At 48.4% G+C, this 18,960-nt stretch overlaps 1 protein-coding gene across 1 annotated transcript in view; it reads left to right on the forward strand.

Moving 5' to 3' along the window:
• LOC134863414 (ras GTPase-activating-like protein IQGAP3) overlaps window positions 1-18,960 on the forward strand; it is a 29,088-nt gene that overhangs the window by 2,856 nt on the left and 7,272 nt on the right. The window contains 27 exon segments of the mRNA XM_063881923.1: window positions 2,202-2,289; window positions 2,405-2,568; window positions 3,620-3,780; window positions 5,648-5,760; window positions 5,847-6,010; window positions 6,161-6,251; window positions 6,329-6,496; window positions 10,065-10,207; window positions 10,282-10,452; window positions 10,547-10,630; window positions 11,078-11,149; window positions 11,253-11,322; window positions 11,425-11,633; window positions 14,858-15,010; window positions 15,346-15,509; window positions 16,068-16,209; window positions 16,211-16,293; window positions 16,370-16,510; window positions 16,599-16,683; window positions 16,803-17,035; window positions 17,266-17,398; window positions 17,500-17,602; window positions 17,704-17,812; window positions 17,925-18,012; window positions 18,099-18,308; window positions 18,381-18,416; window positions 18,418-18,545. Of these exon segments, the coding sequence (XP_063737993.1) occupies window positions 2,202-2,289; window positions 2,405-2,568; window positions 3,620-3,780; window positions 5,648-5,760; window positions 5,847-6,010; window positions 6,161-6,251; window positions 6,329-6,496; window positions 10,065-10,207; window positions 10,282-10,452; window positions 10,547-10,630; window positions 11,078-11,149; window positions 11,253-11,322; window positions 11,425-11,633; window positions 14,858-15,010; window positions 15,346-15,509; window positions 16,068-16,209; window positions 16,211-16,293; window positions 16,370-16,510; window positions 16,599-16,683; window positions 16,803-17,035; window positions 17,266-17,398; window positions 17,500-17,602; window positions 17,704-17,812; window positions 17,925-18,012; window positions 18,099-18,308; window positions 18,381-18,416; window positions 18,418-18,545 (3,506 nt within the window).

Genomic DNA, 18,960 nt, shown 5'->3' on the forward strand with positions numbered 1-18,960 from the left:
TTAAAGAGTCCTCTCCTGCTGATGTTCAGGTGTATATCAGTATGTAGAGTCTCTACTTTAAAGAGTCCTCTCCTGCTGATGTTCAGGTGTATATCAGTATGTAGTGTCTCTACTTTAAAGAGTCCTCTCCTGCTGATGTTCAGGTGTATATCAGTATGTAGTGTCTCTACTTTAAAGAGTCCTCTCCTGCTGATGTTCAGGTGTATATCAGTATGTAGAGTCTCTACTTTAAAGAGTCCTCTCCTGCTGATGTTCAGGTGTATATCAGTATGTAACGTCTCTACTTTAAAGAGTCCTCTCCTGCTGATGTTCAGGTGTATATCAGTATGTAGAGTCTCTACTTTAAAAGTCCTCTCCTGCTGATGTTCAGGTGTATATCAGTATGTAGAGTCTCTACTTTAAAGAGTCCTCTCCTGCTGATGTTCAGGTGTATATCAGTATGTAGAGTCTCTACTTTAAAGAGTCCTCTCCTGCTGATGTTCAGGTGTATATCAGTATGTAGTGTCTCTACTTTAAAGAGTCCTCTCCTGCTGATGTTCAGGTGTATATCAGTATGTAGCGTCTCTACTTTAAAGAGTCCTCTCCTGCTGATGTTCAGGTGTATATCAGTATGTAGTGTCTCTACTTTAAAGAGTCCTCTCCTGCTGATGTTCAGGTGTATATCAGTATGTAGTGTCTCTACTTTAAAGAGTCCTCTCCTGCTGATGTTCAGGTGTATATCAGTATGTAGTGTCTACTTTAAAGAGTCCTCTCCTGCTGATGTTCAGGTGTATATCAGTATGTAGTGTCTCTACTTTAAAGAGTCCTCTCCTGCTGATGTTCAGGTGTATATCAGTATGTAGAGTCTCTACTTTAAAGAGTCCTCTCCTGCTGATGTTCAGGTGTATATCAGTATGTAGAGTCTCTACTTTAAAGAGTCCTCTCCTGCTGATGTTCAGGTGTATATCAGTATGTAACGTCTCTACTTTAAAGAGTCCTCTCCTGCTGATGTTCAGGTGTATATCAGTATGTAGAGTCTCTACTTTAAAGAGTCCTCTCCTGCTGATGTTCAGGTGTATATCAGTATGTAGCGTCTCTACTTTAAAGAGTCCTCTCCTGCTGATGTTCAGGTGTATATCAGTATGTAGTGTCTCTACTTTAAAGAGTCCTCTCCTGCTGATGTTCAGGTGTATATCAGTATGTAGTGTCTCTACTTTAAAGAGTCCTCTCCTGCTGATGTTCAGGTGTATATCAGTATGTAGTGTCTCTACTTTAAAGAGTCCTCTCCTGCTGATGTTCAGGTGTATATCAGTATGTAGTGTCTCTACTTTAAAGAGTCCTCTCCTGCTGATGTTCAGGTGTATATCAGTATGTAGTGTCTCTACTTTAAAGAGTCCTCTCCTGCTGATGTTCAGGTGTATATCAGTATGTAGTGTCTCTACTTTAAAGAGTCCTCTCCTGCTGATGTTCAGGTGTATATCAGTATGTAGTGTCTCTACTTTAAAGAGTCCTCTCCTGCTGATGTTCAGGTGTATATCAGTATGTAGTGTCTCTACTTTAAAGAGTCCTCTGTTGCTGATGTTCAGGTGTATATCAGTATGTAGTGTCTCTACTTTAAAGAGTCCTCTCCTGCTGATGTTCAGGTGTATATCAGTATGTAGTGTCTCTACTTTAAAGAGTCCTCTCCTGCTGATGTTCAGGAGTATATCAGTATGTAGTGTCTCTACTTTAAAGAGTCCTCTCCTGCTGATGTTCAGGTGTATATCAGTATGTAGAGTCTCTACTTTAAAGAGTCCTCTCCTGCTGATGTTCAGGTGTATATCAGTATGTAGTGTCTCTACTTTAAAGAGTCCTCTCCTGCTGATGTTCAGGTGTACATCAGTATGCAATATTCTGTGATTGAAAGAAAAACTCAGAAATTTTAGGGTTACGTCTGAATTTTGAGATTTGGAAAAATATGAATATGGTGAAAAAGTCTTGATTTTTCAGAAAAGTATTTTAGAAATTTAGAATTATTAGCTTTTCAAGAGAACCTCCCTCTGGAAGAACACAGGGAGTTTGTTTTTTTGCAGACCATTTACATGCACCAAAACCTATGAACACACTACAGGGGGGGCACCACAGAAAGCAGAATAGGATCAGGCTAAATCCCTTTCACTGATTTGTTCATAAGCATCTTAAATCTAAATGTTCTGTTTTGTCTCCCTGATCCCCGTCTGCAGGCTGAAGGCTGTGTGGATCCTCTGGAGCCGGAGGAGCTGCAGGAGGGAGTCAGTGTCTCCAACAAGGAGGTTCAGAGAGACCAGAGCAGTGAGTCCTCCCTGATAACACCTGTTAGACTCCGCTTCACTTAGGAGACATGCTGACAGCTGTGTGTGTGTGTGTGTGTGTGTGTGTGTGTGTGTGTGTGTGTGTGTGTGTGTAGTGCATGTAGCTCTGCAGAATGTGAACACCTGTCTGCGTCTCAGTGACCCACGGCAGACCCTCAGTGCTCTGATGACCCCTGACCTCCAGCTGCCCGAGGTCTTCCCCTCCGCTGCCACCCTGTACCACCGAGAGCTGCAGCTGCTGCAGAGACGCACTGCAGAGGTACACCTGAGGACACACACACCTGAGATAACACACCTGCCCACAACACACCTGAGATAACACACCTGACCACAACACACCTGACCACAACAAACCTGAGATAACACACCTGACCACAACACACCTGAGATAACACACCTGACCACAACAAACCTGAGATAACACACCTGACCACAACACACCTGAGATAACACACCTGCCCACAACACACCTGAGATAACACACCTGACCACAACACACCTGACCACAACACACCTGACCACAACACACCTGAGATAACACACCTGCCCACAACACACCTGAGATAACACACCTGACCACAACACACCTGACCACAACACACCTGACCACAACACACCTGACCACAACACACCTGACCACAACACACCTGACCACAACACACCTGACCACAACACACCTGACCACAACACACCTGAAATAACACACCTGACCACAACACACCTGAGATAACACACCTGACCACAACACACCTGACCACAACACACCTGAGATAACACACCTGACCACAACACACCTGACCACAACACACCTGACCACAACACACCTGAAATAACACACCTGACCACAACACACCTGACCACAACACAACTGAGATAAAACACCTGCCCACAACACACCTGACCACAACACACCTGACCACAACACACCTGACCACAACACACCTGAAATAACACACCTGACCACAACACACCTGACCACAACACACCTGAAATAACACACCTGACCACAACACACCTGAGATAACACACCTGACCACAACACACCTGACCACAACACACCTGAGATAACACACCTGACCACAACACACCTGACCACAACACACCTGACCACAACACACCTGAAATAACACACCTGACCACAACACACCTGACCACAACACAACTGAGATAAAACACCTGACCACAACACACCTGACCACAACACAACTGAGATAAAACACCTGATCATACCTTAGTACACACCACTGAGCACACACTTGAGGACACACCTGAGTATAGTATAATGTAACATGTATTTCTTATCTCTACAGGGGGCGCTGCAGCAGGAGGAGCTGTTTGTTGCCATGGAGATGCTGTCAGCTGTCGCTCTCATCAATCAGGTGCTGGAGGCGGGACATATGCAGGAGTTCAGCTTCTCATTGGTCAGTCCGTCTGCTGGTCTATCGGAGGTGGAACCCACCCTGCTGCACAGGTACACACACACTAGGGGTGGGCGATATACCGGTATGATAGTAAAAACCGGTATTGTGCTGCGCCATGATATGAATTTTGAGATATCGATGATACCGCGGTATTCATAAATTCATAAATTGGCGTTCATGTTGGGTCGCATTGTCGAACATTCTTTGTCTTCTGAAGTATATTCAAACGGGCTTCGGAAGATTAACCTAACAACAGATCTCCGCTGGATTAATGAATGCCTGGACGTGTTCCTAAACTGCCTGTCTGTTCCTAAAACAGCTGTGCACAGAGTTCTCGTGCATAAGCATAATAGCGTGTTTAGAACAAAGTTTTGGAAATCTTTTCCCCCGTGACTGATTTCGTAACTTCTAGCAAGCAGGGGCTGGCTTGAGCGGAATGGTTTTTCAGTGAGGAGACGCACAACGCTAAATGCATATGCAGTGAATGATATTAGCCTACTGTAATTATGCCCATTATTTGATTTAAGTAATACAATACAACAGAGGGTAAGCAAGAAATGAAGGCCTGGTCCATATACAAGCCTGCCCCAAATAAAGGCCAGTGCGATGTGCAGCCTAAGTAAATTAAAGCACTCGGCCACAATTTGAGGATTTACGGCGTAGACCTATTTTTATGAGCGGACGTTGCAAGCATTTTTTGCTGCGCGGAAGTAGTGCTAGCAATAGTGGATCCAAAACAAGAAGAAGAAGAAGACATTGAAGAAAAAGAAGAAGACGAAGACGACGACCACGAAGAAGAAGACATTGAAGAAAAAGAAGATTGAAAATTAAAGATGAGTCAACAGGCAGGAAAGAATACCCAGGTGCAGGATGACGAATTGGTGAAAAAGAAAGGGGGCACCTCTGTCGTGTGGAACTGGTTCGGTTTTAAGATCTCCGACCTCGAACAAAAAAATATCTTATGTAAATTGTGTCGCCGTGCTGTTTTAGCGAAAGGTGGAAACACTACCAATTTATTAAATCACCTTAAATCGATGCATGTACGAGAATATGCAGATTGCATCAAAATGCGAGAAGCAATCAGCCCAGGAGCTCGACCAAAGACAAGCCAGACTTCCACTCAATCGCTTCAGCAATCACTACAAACATCATTCGCTGCCGGTACTCGCTATGAGCGGACAAGCAAGAAATGGAGAGACGTCACGGAGGCTATAACCCATCACATTGCGAAGGACATGGTACCCATCCAAACTGTGGAGAAAGTGGGTTTCAAAAAGTTACTTCAAATTCTGGACCCAAGGTACGAGATCCCGAGCCGCAAGTACTTCAGCCAGAAATGCCTGCCTCAACTTTACTTGGAATGTCGGGAGAGAGTTTACGGCGAAGTAAGCCAAGTCGATTTATGATGTTAAAATACATATTTTGCCTCAACTAATGTCATGTAACTAAGAAGGGCTATTCAAATGTGATTCAGATGTTTCCCCCTCGTATATCGTGATATAATATTGATATCGTCTCGACAGTGAAAAATATCGTGATATGAATTTTACCTCATATCGCCCACCCCTAACACACACATACCCTGCTGCACAGGTACACACACACACACACACACACACACACACACACACACACACACACACACACACACACACACACACACACCCACCACCTCCAAAGCAGAAACCCCAGTCATGGTTAGTAAAAGGTAAAAATAAGTCTCTGTCAGGTCTGTCTCAGGTCCCACAAAGGACATTTACATTCTACATTTGAAGAAGACATACTTTATTAATCCCTCCACTCTGTTGTGTTTACACACATGACACACACAGAGGACATACATGTACACACACACACACACTGTGATGGTGATGATGGTTTATGATGATGGTGGAGGTGTGGTGGTTTCTTCTTCAGGTACTTTGAGAGTCTGCTGTTGAAGCAGCAGCAGAGCAGAGAGCTGCTGACCTGGAATCAGCTGCAGGAAGAAATCAGCATCGTCAATGAGTCAGTGCAGGACGAGCACCAACGTAAGCACAACACACACACACACTTACACACACACACACACACACACACACACACACACACTGACTGACTGACCTCTAACTCCCAGAGCTGCAGTGTGTGGGGCTGATCAATTCGGCAGTGCTTAGAGGAGACGCTCAGCAGCTGCTCTCTGCTCTGCTGCTGCCCTCCTGTGAACTGGAGGACGTTCTGCCTGCAAACAGCTGCAGATACATGACCCGGCTGACCAGAGCCCGGCAGCACCGAGCCCAGGTAACACACTGACGCACAGGTAGCCCCGCACTATACGCTGCTTCCTCATCTGTTTGAAAAGCCAGAGAGCAGGACATATATTGATATTACACATTCATGTTATTCAATGACTTTAAGCCAAAGTCATGTGTCCTCTTTTTGTCCAATCAGGTGAGCAGGGAGCCAGGCACTGAGCTGTGGTTGGCTGACATCCAGGAAGCTGTGAGGATAGCCAATCAGGAGAGTCAGAGAGCCCTGAAGTGTGAGTGTGTTTCGATCCTTTTTACTCAGTATATGATCTGTGGTTGAATTAAAAATAATAATCCTACTGTGTGTCAGTGGGTCTGGCGCTGGCTGCAGTGAACCAGGCGGTGAAGGAGGACAAAGTGAAGCAGACTCTGCGTGTCCTGATGTTACCTGAGCTGCAGCTGCAGGAAGTCCTCCCCTGTTGCTCTGCGCAGTACCAGAGAGAGCTGCACTGCAGGGTGGAAACCAGGAGCCTCTCAGGTACGCTACACCTGTAGGAACTAATAATAAAAATAGTTACTTACATTTATAAAGAGCCAATCATATACCAAAGGACACTTTTACAAAGGGGGGAACACAAAACACACTGCAAAGAAAACAGCCGGAGGAAGAAGGCCGATGAGGTGACGTTGTTTGTGAGGGCAGGGGGGTCAGTAACTATGGCTGGAAGGCTAAACAGATGACTCTTCAGGGTTGACTTGAAGATGTCATGTGATGCTGCAAGGCCTCGAGGTGGGTGAGGACCCTAGCAGCAGAGGTCTGCACACACTGGAGCCTGTCCAGGGATTTGCTGGGAACCCCAGACAGGACTCCGTTGCAGTAGTCCAGGCAGGAGGTGAGTGGTGGCCGGAGTCGGGAGATGTTTATGAGTTGAAAGAAGGCTGATTTTGATTTGCTGTCAGCCAGGTTTTTATTTCAACAAAGCAGTTGATGAGTGACTGAGAGGGGGGGTGAATAGGAGGTTTTTGGTGCTGTAGATTTGGTTGTCATCGGCGTATGAGTGGAACTGGAGACCATTGCGGTGGATGATTTTACCAATAGGAAGTATGATAAAGAAAAGGAGTCCGAGCACCGAGCTTTGGGGACACCATGGTTAACAGAGGGAGGAGGAGACAGCGTAGGTCACAACTTGTTTCCGAGGTATGAGTGGAAGAAGGAGAGGGCGAAGATCAGACAGATGTGTTTAATGCTGCAGTGAGGTCTAGGAGGATCAGGGTACTGATGTGACCCTAGTCAGCAGCAATGGGGAGGTCATTGTTGATTTAGATGAGGGTGGTCTCGTTGCTGTGGTGTGTTCAGTAAGCAGATTGGAAGGGTTCCAAGAGCTCATGTTTGGACATGTGTTGGTGGAGTTGTTCTGCGACTGCTTTTTGCGGCCAAACAGGTAACGGAGGAGTTCTTGATGTCAACAATGCTAGGCAAGACAGCGGGTAGGACTGCCTTGACCAGGACAGTCGGCATGGGGGTCCAGTGAGCAGGTGGAGGTCTTGCCCTTAGCAACCAGCTTGGCGACCTGGACGGCATCCATAGGGCAGAAGGCAGAGGGGGAGTAGTTTGAGCGGTGGGCAGCCCCTAACCTACAGGAACTACACCTGAGACACTGAGGGTAACACCTGAGACACTGAGGAGACACTGAGGGTAACACCTGAGACACCGAGGAGACACTGAGGGTAACACCTGAGACACTGAGGGTAACACCTGAGACACTGAGGGTAACACCTGAGATACTGAGGGTAACACCTGAGACACTGAGGGTAACACCTGAGACACTGAGGGTAACACCTGAGATACTGAGGAGACACTGAGGGTAACACCTGAGACACTGAGGAGACACTGAGGGTAACACCTGAGACACCGAGGAGACACTGAGGGTAACACCTGAGACACTGAGGGTAACACCTGAGACACTGAGGGTAACACCTGAGACACTGAGGGTAACACCTGAGACACTGAGGGTAACACCTGAGACACTGAGGGTAACACCTGAGATACTGAGGAGACACTGAGGGTAACACCTGAGACACTGAGGGTAACACCTGAGATACTGAGGGTAACACCTGAGACACTGAGGGTAACACCTGAGACACCGAGGGTAACACCTGAGACACTGAGGGTAACACCTGAGACACTGAGGAGACACTGAGGTTAACACCTGAGACACTGAGGGTAACACCTGAGACACTGAGGAGACACTGAGGGTAACACCTGAGACACAGAGGAGACACTGAGGGTAACACCTGAGACACTGAGGGTAACACCTGAGACACTGAGGAGACACTGAGGATAACACCTGAAACACTGAGGGTAACACCTGAGACACTGAGGAGACATTGAGGGTAACACCTGAGACACTGAGGAGACATTGAGGGTAACACCTGAGACACTGAGGGTAACACCTGAGACACTGAGGAGACATTGAGGATAACACCTGAAACACTGAGGGTAACACCTGAGACACTGAGGGTAACACCTGAGACACTGAGGGTAACACCTGAGACACTGAGGGTAACACCTGAGACACTGAGGAGACATTGAAGGTAACACCTGAGACACTGAGGGTATCACCTGAGACACTGAGGAGACATTGAAGGTAACACCTGAGACATTGAAGGTAACACCTGAGACACTGAGGGTAACACCTGAGACACTGAGGGTAACACCTGAGACACTGAGGAGACATTGAAGGTAACACCTGAGACACTGAGGAGACATTGAAGGTAACACCTGAGACACTGAGGGTATCACCTGAGACACTGAGGAGACATTGAAGGTAACACCTGAGACATTGAAGGTAACACCTGAGACACTGAGGGTAACACCTGAGACACTGAGGGTAACACCTGAGACACTGAGGAGACATTGAAGGTAACACCTGAGACACTGAGGGTATCACCTGAGACACTGAGGAGACATTGAAGGTACAACATTAGCATTTGATAGGTAAACACCCTGATACACGGAGGAGGTAACACCTTGTAGGACACTGAGGTACACCTGAGACACTGGAGGAGACATAAGCGATACTACCTGAGACACTGAGAGAGACAGTGAAGAGTAACACCTGAGACATTGAAGGTAAACACCAGGAGACACTGGAGGGTAACACCTTGAACCCTCAGAGCAGATGTGGTGGGTAAAATGGCGGGGGAGGGTGGAGATTCACTATACAGTGACGAACAATTAGGGGGCGAGGTTAAGCGGGGAGCCGGAGTCAGGGTACACTGCGGGTAACACCTGAGACACTGAGGGTAACACCATGAGACACTGAGATACTTGAAGGTAACACTAGACACGGCGAGGAGACATTGAAGGTACACCAATGAGACACTGAGACCGCGGTTACACACCTGAGACCAATCTTGGAGGACGACATTGAAGGTAGACACTAGACTTTGAAGGTAACACCGGAGACACTGAGGGTAACACCGTAGACACTGAGGAGACAATTAAAGTAACACCTAACACTGAGAGACATTGATGGTAACACCTGAGACACTGAGGGTAACACCTGAACTCTGAGGAGACATAGAAGGTAACACCTGAGACATTGAAAGGTACACCCTGAAGAACACTGAGTTAACACCTAGACATCTGAGGTACCACCTAACACTTGAGATTGAGTAACACCTTGAGACACTGAGGGTAACACCTGGAGACACTGAGGAGACATTGACGGTAACCCTGAGACACTGAGGAGACATTGAAGGTAACACCTGAGGACATTGAGGTAACACTGAGACACTGAGGGTATCACCTGAGGACCACTGAGGGTACACCTGAGACACTGAGGAGACATTTGAAGGTAACACCTGAGACACTGAGGAGACCATGAAGGTAACCCCTGAGACACTGAGGAGACATTGAAGGGTAACACCTCGAGACATTGAAAGTACACCTGAGTCATTGAGGTACACCTGAGACATTGAAGGTAACACCTGAGACATTGAAGGTAACACCTGAGACACTGAGGGTAACACCTGAGACATTGAAGGTAACACCTGAGACACTGAGGGTAATACCTATACTATTGAATGCCTCCTGTGTCCAGGTGACAGCAGGAGTCCATGGGTTCGCATCCGGCTGGAGGACGGGTCTTGGTACTACCTGCACCTGACACGACTGGAGGGTGTCTGGGAGCAGCCTGCCGGCTTCAGGCAGAACCCTGTGTTCCTGGTACGGGAGCAGATACAGGTGAGCCCCCCTCACACACTGTCCCCGGCCTGTGATTGGTCAGCAGCAGTGATGTCATCACCCCCTCTCCACAGGAAGTGGTGAGCAGCATCTCGGCCTCGTACCGCCGCAGTGCCCTTTGGAGGGGCAGTGAAGCCCTCATCACTCGTCTGCAGGCGCTGAGTCAAGGCTTCCTGCTCAGACAGCAGCTACAGGCTCGCCGCCGTTACCTTGGCAACAACACAGCCTCAGTGGTCATCATACAGGTGAGGTCATAACTCCTCCTCATTGCTGCCCCCTGATGGTCCCTCTGATTCATTATATTCAGTGGTTCCTCTTCACTTCCTTTCTCTGTTTCAGGCTCACTGGAGGAGGGTTCTGCAGCAGAAGACGTACCAGCAGCGGCTGCAGTTCCTCTACCGGAACTGGAGAGCCGTGGTCAAGGTAAGACCTGAACCATCAGTGTGTGTTATCAGTGTGTGTTATCAGTCACCATCAGAGTGTGTTTATCAGTCACCATCAGAGTGTGTGTTATCAGTCACCATCAGAGTGTGTGTTATCAGTCCACCATCAGAGTGTGTGTTATCAGTCACCATCAGAGTGTGTGTTATCAGAGTGTGTGTTATCAGTCACCATCAGAGTGTGTGTTATCAGTCACCATCAGAGTGTGTGTTATCAGTCACCATCAGAGTGTGTGTTATCAGAGTGTGTGTTATCAGTCACCATCAGAGTGTGTGTTATCGGTCACCATCAGAGTGTGTGTTATCGGTCACCATCAGAGTGTGTGTTATCGGTCACCATCAGAGTGTGTGTTATCGGTCACCATCAGAGTGTGTGTTATCGGTCACCATCAGAGTGTGTGTTATCGGTCACCATCAGAGTGTGTTACAGATCCAGGCGGCGGTGAGAATGTGGTCGGCACGCAGGAAGTACAGAGCTCGGCTGAGCTTCTTCAGGCGTCAGGTGAAAAAACTGATTGTTTAAACCTCACCTGCAGAGCTATTGTCTCTAGACGCCCCCCCCCCCCCCTCTGAGGCTGCAGTGTGTGTTTTCTGTGTGTCCACAGGTGGGCGCTGTAGTGAAGATCCAGGCCTTCTTCAGGGCCAGCCGGGCGCGGGGGGAGTACAGAATGCTAGGTGAGATCACTTAGCCCTTCCCCGGCTGCTGTCAAACTTGCTAAGCCCCTCCCCCACCTGTTGTCAGCCTTATTAAGCCCCTCCTCCACTCACCTGTCACAGTGCACACGGCGACGCCCCCCCTGTCGGTGGTCAGGAAGTTCCTCCATCTGTTGGACCTGGGAGACGGTGACATCAGAGAGGAGGCGGAGCTTCTGCGTCTGAGGGAGGAGGTGGTGAGGAGCATCCGGTCCAACCGGCAGCTGGAGGCTGACCTGCACCTGATGGACCTGAAGATCGGCCTGCTGGTGCGCAACAGGGCCACGCTGCAGGTAAATACAGCTGCTCAGGTAACTACAGCTGCTCAGGTAAATACAGTTGCTCAGGTAAATACAGCTGGTCAGGTAACTACAGCTGGTCAGGTAAATGCAGTTGCTCAGGTAAATACAGCTGGTCAGGTAAATACAGTTGCTCAGGTAACTACAGCTGGTCAGGTAAATGCAGTTGCTCAGGTAAATACAGCTGGTCAGGTAACTACAGCTGGTCAGGTAACTACAGCTGGTCAGGTAAATGCAGTTGCTCAGGTAAATACAGCTGGTCAGGTAAATACTGCAGGTAAATACAGCTGCTCAGGTAAATACAGTTGCTCAGGTAAATACTGCAGGTAAATACAGTTGCTCAGGTAAATACAGTTGCTCAGGTAAATGCAGTTGCTCAGGTAAATACAGCTGCTCAGGTAAATGCAGTTGCTCAGGTAAATACAGCTGCTCAGGTAAATACAGCTGCTCAGGTAAATACAGTTGCTCAGGTAAATACTGCAGGTAAATACAGTTGCTCAGGTAAATACAGTTGCTCAGGTAAATGCAGTTGCTCAGGTAAATACAGCTGCTCAGGTAAATGCAGTTGCTCAGGTAAATACAGCTGCTCAGGTAAATACAGTTGCTCAGGTAACTACAGCTGGTCAGGTAAATACAGCTGCTCAGGTAAATACAGTTGCTCAGGTAACTACAGCTGCTCAGGTAAATACTGCAGGTAAATACAGTTGCTCAGGTAAATACAGTTGCTCAGGTAAATACAGTTGCTCAGGTAAATACTGCAGGTAAATACAGCTGCTCAGGTAAATACAGTTGCTCAGGTAAATACTCAGGTAAATACAGCTGCTCAGGTAAATACAGTTGCTCAGGTAAATACTGCAGGTAAATACAGTTGCTCAGGTAAATACAGTTGTTCAGGTAAATACTGCAGGTAAATACAGTTGCTCAGGTAAATACAGTTGCTCAGGTAAATACAGTTGCTCAGGTAAATACTGCAGGTAAATACAGTTGCTCAGGTAAATACAGCTGCTCAGGTAAATACAGTTGCTCAGGTAAATACAGCTGCTCAGGTAAATACAGTTGCTCAGGTAAATACAGCTGCTCAGGTAAATACAGATGCTCAGGTAAATACAGTTGTTCAGGTAAATACTGCAGGTAAATACAGTTGCTCAGGTAAATACAGCTGCTCAGGTAAATACAGATGTTCAGGTAAATACAGTTGCTCAGGTAAATACAGCTGCTCAGGTAAATACAGATGCTCAGGTAAATACAGCTGCTCAGGTAAATGCAGTTGCTCAGGTAAATACAGCTGCTCAGGTAAATGCAGTTGCTCAGGTAAATACAGCTGCTCAGGTAAATACTGCAGGTAAATACAGCTGCTCAGGTAAATACAGCTGCTCGGGTAAATACAGATGCTCAGGTAAATACTGCAGGTAAATACAGCAGGTAAATACAGCTGTTCAGGTAAATACAGATGCTCAGGTAAATACAGCTGCTCAGGTAAATACAGTTGCTCAGGTAAATACTGCAGGTAAATACAGCTGCTCGGGTAAATACAGTTGCTCAGGTAAATACAGTTGCTCAGGTAAATACAGTTGCTCAGGTAAATACAGTTGCTCAGGTAAATACTGCAGGTAAATACAGATGCTCAGGTAAATACAGTTGCTCAGGTAAATACAGCTGCTCGGGTAAATACTGCAGGTAAATACAGCAGGTAAATACAGCTGTTCAGGTAAATACAGATGCTCAGGTAAATACAGCTGCTCAGGTAAATACAGATGCTCGGGTAAATACTGCAGGTAAATACAGCAGGTAAATACAGCTGTTCAGGTAAATACAGATGCTCAGGTAAATACAGCTGGTCAGGTAAATACAGCTGCTCGGGTAAATACAGTTGCTCAGGTAAATACAGTTGCTCAGGTAAATACAGTTGCTCAGGTAAATACAGTTGCTCAGGTAAATACAGCTGCTCAGGTAAATACTGCAGGTAAATACAGATGCTCAGGTAAATACTGCAGGTAAATACAGCTGCTCAGGTAAATACAGATGCTCAGGTAAATACAGATGCTCAGGTAAATACAGATGCTCGGGTAAATACTGCAGGTAAATACAGCTGCTCAGGTAAATACAGATGCTCAGGTAAATACAGATGCTCAGGTAAATACAGATGCTCAGGTAAATACAGTTGCTCAGGTAAATACAGATGCTCAGGTAAATACAGATGCTCAGGTAAATACAGATGCTCAGGTAAATACAGATGCTCAGGTAAATACAGATGCTCAGGTAAATACTGCAGGTAAATACAGATGCTCAGGTAAATACAGATGCTCAGGTAAATACAGCTGCTCAGGTAAATACAGATGCTCAGGTAAATACAGATGCTCAGGTAAATACTGCAGGTAAATACAGCTGCTCAGGTAAATGCAGTTGCTCAGGTAAATACAGATGCTCAGGTAAATACAGATGCTCAGGTAAATACTGCAGGTAAATACAGCTGCTCAGGTAAATGCAGTTGCTCAGGTAAATACAGATGCTCAGGTAAATACAGATGCTCAGGTAAATACTCAGGTAAATACAGATGCTCAGGTAAATACAGATGCTCAGGTAAATACTCAGGTAAATACAGTTGCTCAGGTAAATACAGTTGCTCAGGTAAATACAGATGCTCAGGTAAATACAGTTGCTCAGGTAAATACTCAGGTAAATACAGCTGCTCAGGTAAATACTCAGGTAAATACAGATGCTCAGGTAAATACAGATGCTCAGGTAAATACAGTTGCTCAGGTAAATACTCAGGTAAATACAGATGCTCAGGTAAATACTGCAGGTAAATACAGCTGCTCAGGTAAATACAGCTGCTCAGGTAAATACAGCTGCTCAGGTAAATACTGCAGGTAAATACAGCTGCTCAGGTAAATACAGTTGCTCAGGTAAATACTCAGGTAACTACAGCTGCTCAGGTAAATACTGCAGGTAAATACAGCTGCTCAGGTAAATACAGTGCTCAGGTAAATACTGCAGGTAAATACAGCTGCTCAGGTAAATACTGCAGGTAAATACAGCTGCTCAGGTAAATACTGCAGGTAAATACAGCTGCTCAGGTAAATACAGTTGCTCAGGTAAATACTCAGGTAACTACAGGTGATCAGGCTTTACCGAGATTAATACAACTGTTCAGAGTGAGGTTGCTCATGTAACTGAAAAGCTGCTTCTTTCTCACCTGTCTCGCTGTGTGTAAACAGGAAGTGGTGTCTCACTGTAAGAAGCTGACGAGGAAGAACAAGGAGCAGCTGTCGGACATGATGGACGTGGACAGGAGCAAAGGTCTGAAGGCTCTGAGCCGCGAGAGGAGGGACAGACTGGAGGCCTACCAGCACCTGTTCTATCTGCTGCAGGTAACACCTGTTCTACACCTGTTCTATCTGCTGCAGGTGACACCTGTTCTACACCTGTTGTAGCTGCTGCAGGTAACACCTGTTCTACACCTGTTGTAGCTGCTGCAGGTAACACCTGTTCTACACCTGTTGTAGCTGCTGCAGGTAACACCTGTTCTACACCTGTTGTAGCTGCTGCAGGTAACACCTGTTCTACACCTGTTGTAGCTGCTGCAGGTAACACCTGTTCTACACCTGTTGTAGCTGCTGCAGGTAACACCTGTTCTACACCTGTTGTAGCTGCTGCAGGTAACACCTGTTGTAGCTGCTGCATGTAACACTCACCTGTATCGCAGACGCAGCCCCTGTACCTGGCCCAGCTGATCTTCCTGATGCCTCAGAGCCGCTCCACCTGCTTCATGGAGATGTTGGTGTTCAGCCTGTTTAACTACGGCTCCGACTGCAGGGCTGCATTCCTGCTGCTGCAGCTGTTCACAGAGGCGCTGCGCTACGAAATCAGGTGACCCCACTTTACACCACCTGACCCCCAACAGACCCTTACCCTACACCACCTGGCCCCCCAACAGACCCTGACCCCCAACAGACCCTCACCCTACACCACCTGACCCCCAACAGACTCCACCCTACACCACCTGACCCCCAACAGACCCCCCACCCTACACCACCTGACCCCCACCTGACACCACCCTAAACCACCTGAACCCCACCTTATACCACCTGACCCCCACCCTACACCACCTGACCCCCAACTGACCCACACCCTACACCACCTGACCCCCACCTGACTCCCACCATACACCACCTGACTCCCATCTGACACCACCCTACACCACCTGACTCCCACCATACACCACCTAACTCCCATTTGACACCACCGTACACCACCCTAAACCACCTGAACCCCACCTTACACCACCTGACTCCCACCCTACACCCCCTGACCTCCACCCTACACCACCTGACCCCCAACTGACCCACACCCTACACCACCTGACTCCCACCTGACTCTATCTGACTCCCAGGATCGTGTGTGTGTGTGTGTGTGTGACGGAGGCAGACTGAAGGTGGAGCAGCCTCAGGACGTGGTCACTGGGAACCCCACCGTCATCAAGATGATGGTGAACTTTTACCGCAGCGCCCGTGGACAGAGCACCCTGAAGGAGGCCCTGGGCCCCGCGCTGCAGGACATCCTGCAGGACCCCCCCCCCCAGCATCAGGACCGACCCCGTGGATGTCTACAAGACATGGATCAACCAGACGGAGACCAAGACCGGGACCAGGAGGTGGAGTAGCTCACACACACACACACCATCATACCCCCCCCCCCTCCCCAGCTGCAGTAACCCTCTCTTGTTGCAGCTCTCTCCCGTATGAGGTCTCTGCCGCCGACGCCCTCCTCCACCCGGAGGTTCAGAGACGCATCGACGTGGCCCTCATCAACCTGGAGAATCTGACGGAGCGAGTGTTCAAGGCCATCACCTCCAACCTACACAGACTACCGTGAGTGTGTGTGTGTGTGTGTGTGTGTGTGTGTTGCAGGTATGGTCTGTATGTAATGTGTGTGTGTGTGTGTGTGTGTGTGTTGCAGATATGGTCTGCGCTACATGGCGAAGGTCCTGAGAGACGCTCTGCAGGAGAAGTTCCCTGAAGCCAGCGAGGACGAGCTGTACAAGGTGAGCTCCAAGAGTTAGACCGAGCCACAAGAGCAGGAATCCAGAGTATAGACCTGTCCTGAGGAGCATTTAGTGGTGGTGTGTTACTGTGGAGATATGACTAACTTTTCCCCCATCAGATCGTGGGGAACCTGGTCTACTACCGCTACATGAACCCGGCCCTGGTGGCCCCGGACGGCTTCGACGTGTTGCAGCGCAGCGCCGGCAGCAGCCTGCAGCCCGAGCAGCGCCACCTGTTGGGCTGCATTGCCCGCATGCTGCAGCACGCTGCCGCTAACAAGCTGTTCCCTGGGGAGGGAAGCCACCTGAAGACCCTGAACCAGTTCATCAGCCAGACCCACGTCAAGTTCAGGTGGGGGGGGGGAGCGACCGTCACACGTCTCACAGTCCCGCAGCAGTTCTTATGTTCTGACACCAGAAGAGTATCAAACATGAGTGTGTGTGTGTGTGTGTGTGTGTGTGTGTGTGTGTGTGTGTGTGTGTGTGTGTGTGTGTGTGTGTGTGTGTGTGTGTGTGTGTGTGTGTGTGTGTGTGTGTGTGTGTGTGTGTGTGTGTGTGTGTGTGTGTGTGTGTGTGTCACAGGAAGTTCCTGCGTGGTGTGTGTGACGTCCCTGAACCCGAGGACAGGTTCAACATGGATGAGTTCTCTGAGCTGCTCATCGTCAACAAACCTGTTGTCTACATCTCCGTCAGCGAGCTGCGCAACACACACCAGGTACACACACACACACACATGCTGACTCTGAGACATGACATCACTTCCTGCTTACCTTTCACAATAAAAGCATCTCACAGACAGCCTGTGTTTGTTTGCAGCTGTTGTTGGAGCACCAGCAGATTTTGTGTCCCGACCCCTCAGACCCCCTCAGGCAGCTGCTGCAGGACCTGGGCTCAGTGCCCAGCCTACAGGAGCTCAGTGGTACCTCATACCACATCAATACTGACCAATACTGCTATGAGTACTACATCTAATCCCCCAGTGACCCCCTAACGCTGCAGCGTGTGACTTCCTGTCCTCAGGTGACGCCTCCGCTGACGGAGCCTCGGAGGTTTCTCTGACGCTCACCAACAAGTTTGACATCTTCAACGAGTCCAACGACAAACCAGACGCCAGAGGCCTGCTGCTCAGGTAGCTTAGCATGTTAGCTTTAGCTGCTCTGGTAGCTTAGCAGGTTAGCATCACCCTCTCAGGAGGCGTGGCCCTGAGCGGCTCACTAATCACGTCTCATTCTGACGGTCAGCACCAAGCAGCTGGTCCTCGATGTCATCAGGACGCAACCGGGGGACTCTCTGAGAGACATCCTGAGGGGTGGCGTGTCACAGAACCAGGTACACACACACACACACACACACACACACACACACACACACACACACAGGTAAGCCTCAGCTGACCTCTGGCTCCGCCCCCACAGGAGCTGAGCCATGATTGGCTGCTGCAGCGGCGTGCGCAGCAGGATGCGCGGCGGCCGGAGCTACTGCAGAGGAACGAGTCCCTGGCTGCTAACGGGCGGCTGCGTCTGCAGGAGAAGAAGAAGAAGATCCTCAGGAACCTGCGCATGCTGCAGGGGTTGGGGGTCCTGAGGGGGGGGGGCGAGGACCACATGCTGCAGATCATCGCCAAGGTGAGCACACAAACACATATATGCATATAACACCCCCAGCACCATGACAACTTCAATATGAACCCCCTCCAGGACATCCGTCAGCAGCGGCTGCACCGTCAGCGGCGGGGGGGGGGAGCTGCAGAAGCTGCGTCAGACTCTGAGCAGCCTGCAGCTGAAGAGCAGCCACCACTGTGAGCAGGTGGACTACTACAGGCATTACATCACTTCCTGTCTGGACCAGCTGACCACAGACAGGTCAGTATCTTCATCTTATTCTTTATCTTCATCATCATCTTCTTTATCTTCTTCTTCTTCATCATCGTCACCTTTTTTATCTTCATCTTCACCTTCTTTATCTTCACCTTCTTTATCTTCTGCTTCATCATCATCTTCTTTATCTTCATCATCTTTATCTTCATCATCTTCTATCTTCTTTATCTTCTGTATCTTCATCTTCATCATCTTCGGTGGTGGTGTGTTGTAAGAGGGAAGAGGGGTTTTTGAAACGTTGTTTTTGGAGCGTTGTTTCGTTCTGTTTTCTACTGTGTTTGACTGTTGATCGTTTGTTGGGTTATTTGTAGTTTTTGTAAAGTAGGTGAGTTGGTTTCCACGAGTGGTTTTCCCGTGCATCGTGGCGGGGATGACGCCCTCTGGGACGCCATCGGTGTCT

This window comes from Eleginops maclovinus, chromosome 4 (genome assembly GCF_036324505.1).
Source record: "Eleginops maclovinus isolate JMC-PN-2008 ecotype Puerto Natales chromosome 4, JC_Emac_rtc_rv5, whole genome shotgun sequence".
In the NCBI taxonomy this organism is placed as follows: domain Eukaryota; kingdom Metazoa; phylum Chordata; class Actinopteri; order Perciformes; family Eleginopidae; genus Eleginops; species Eleginops maclovinus.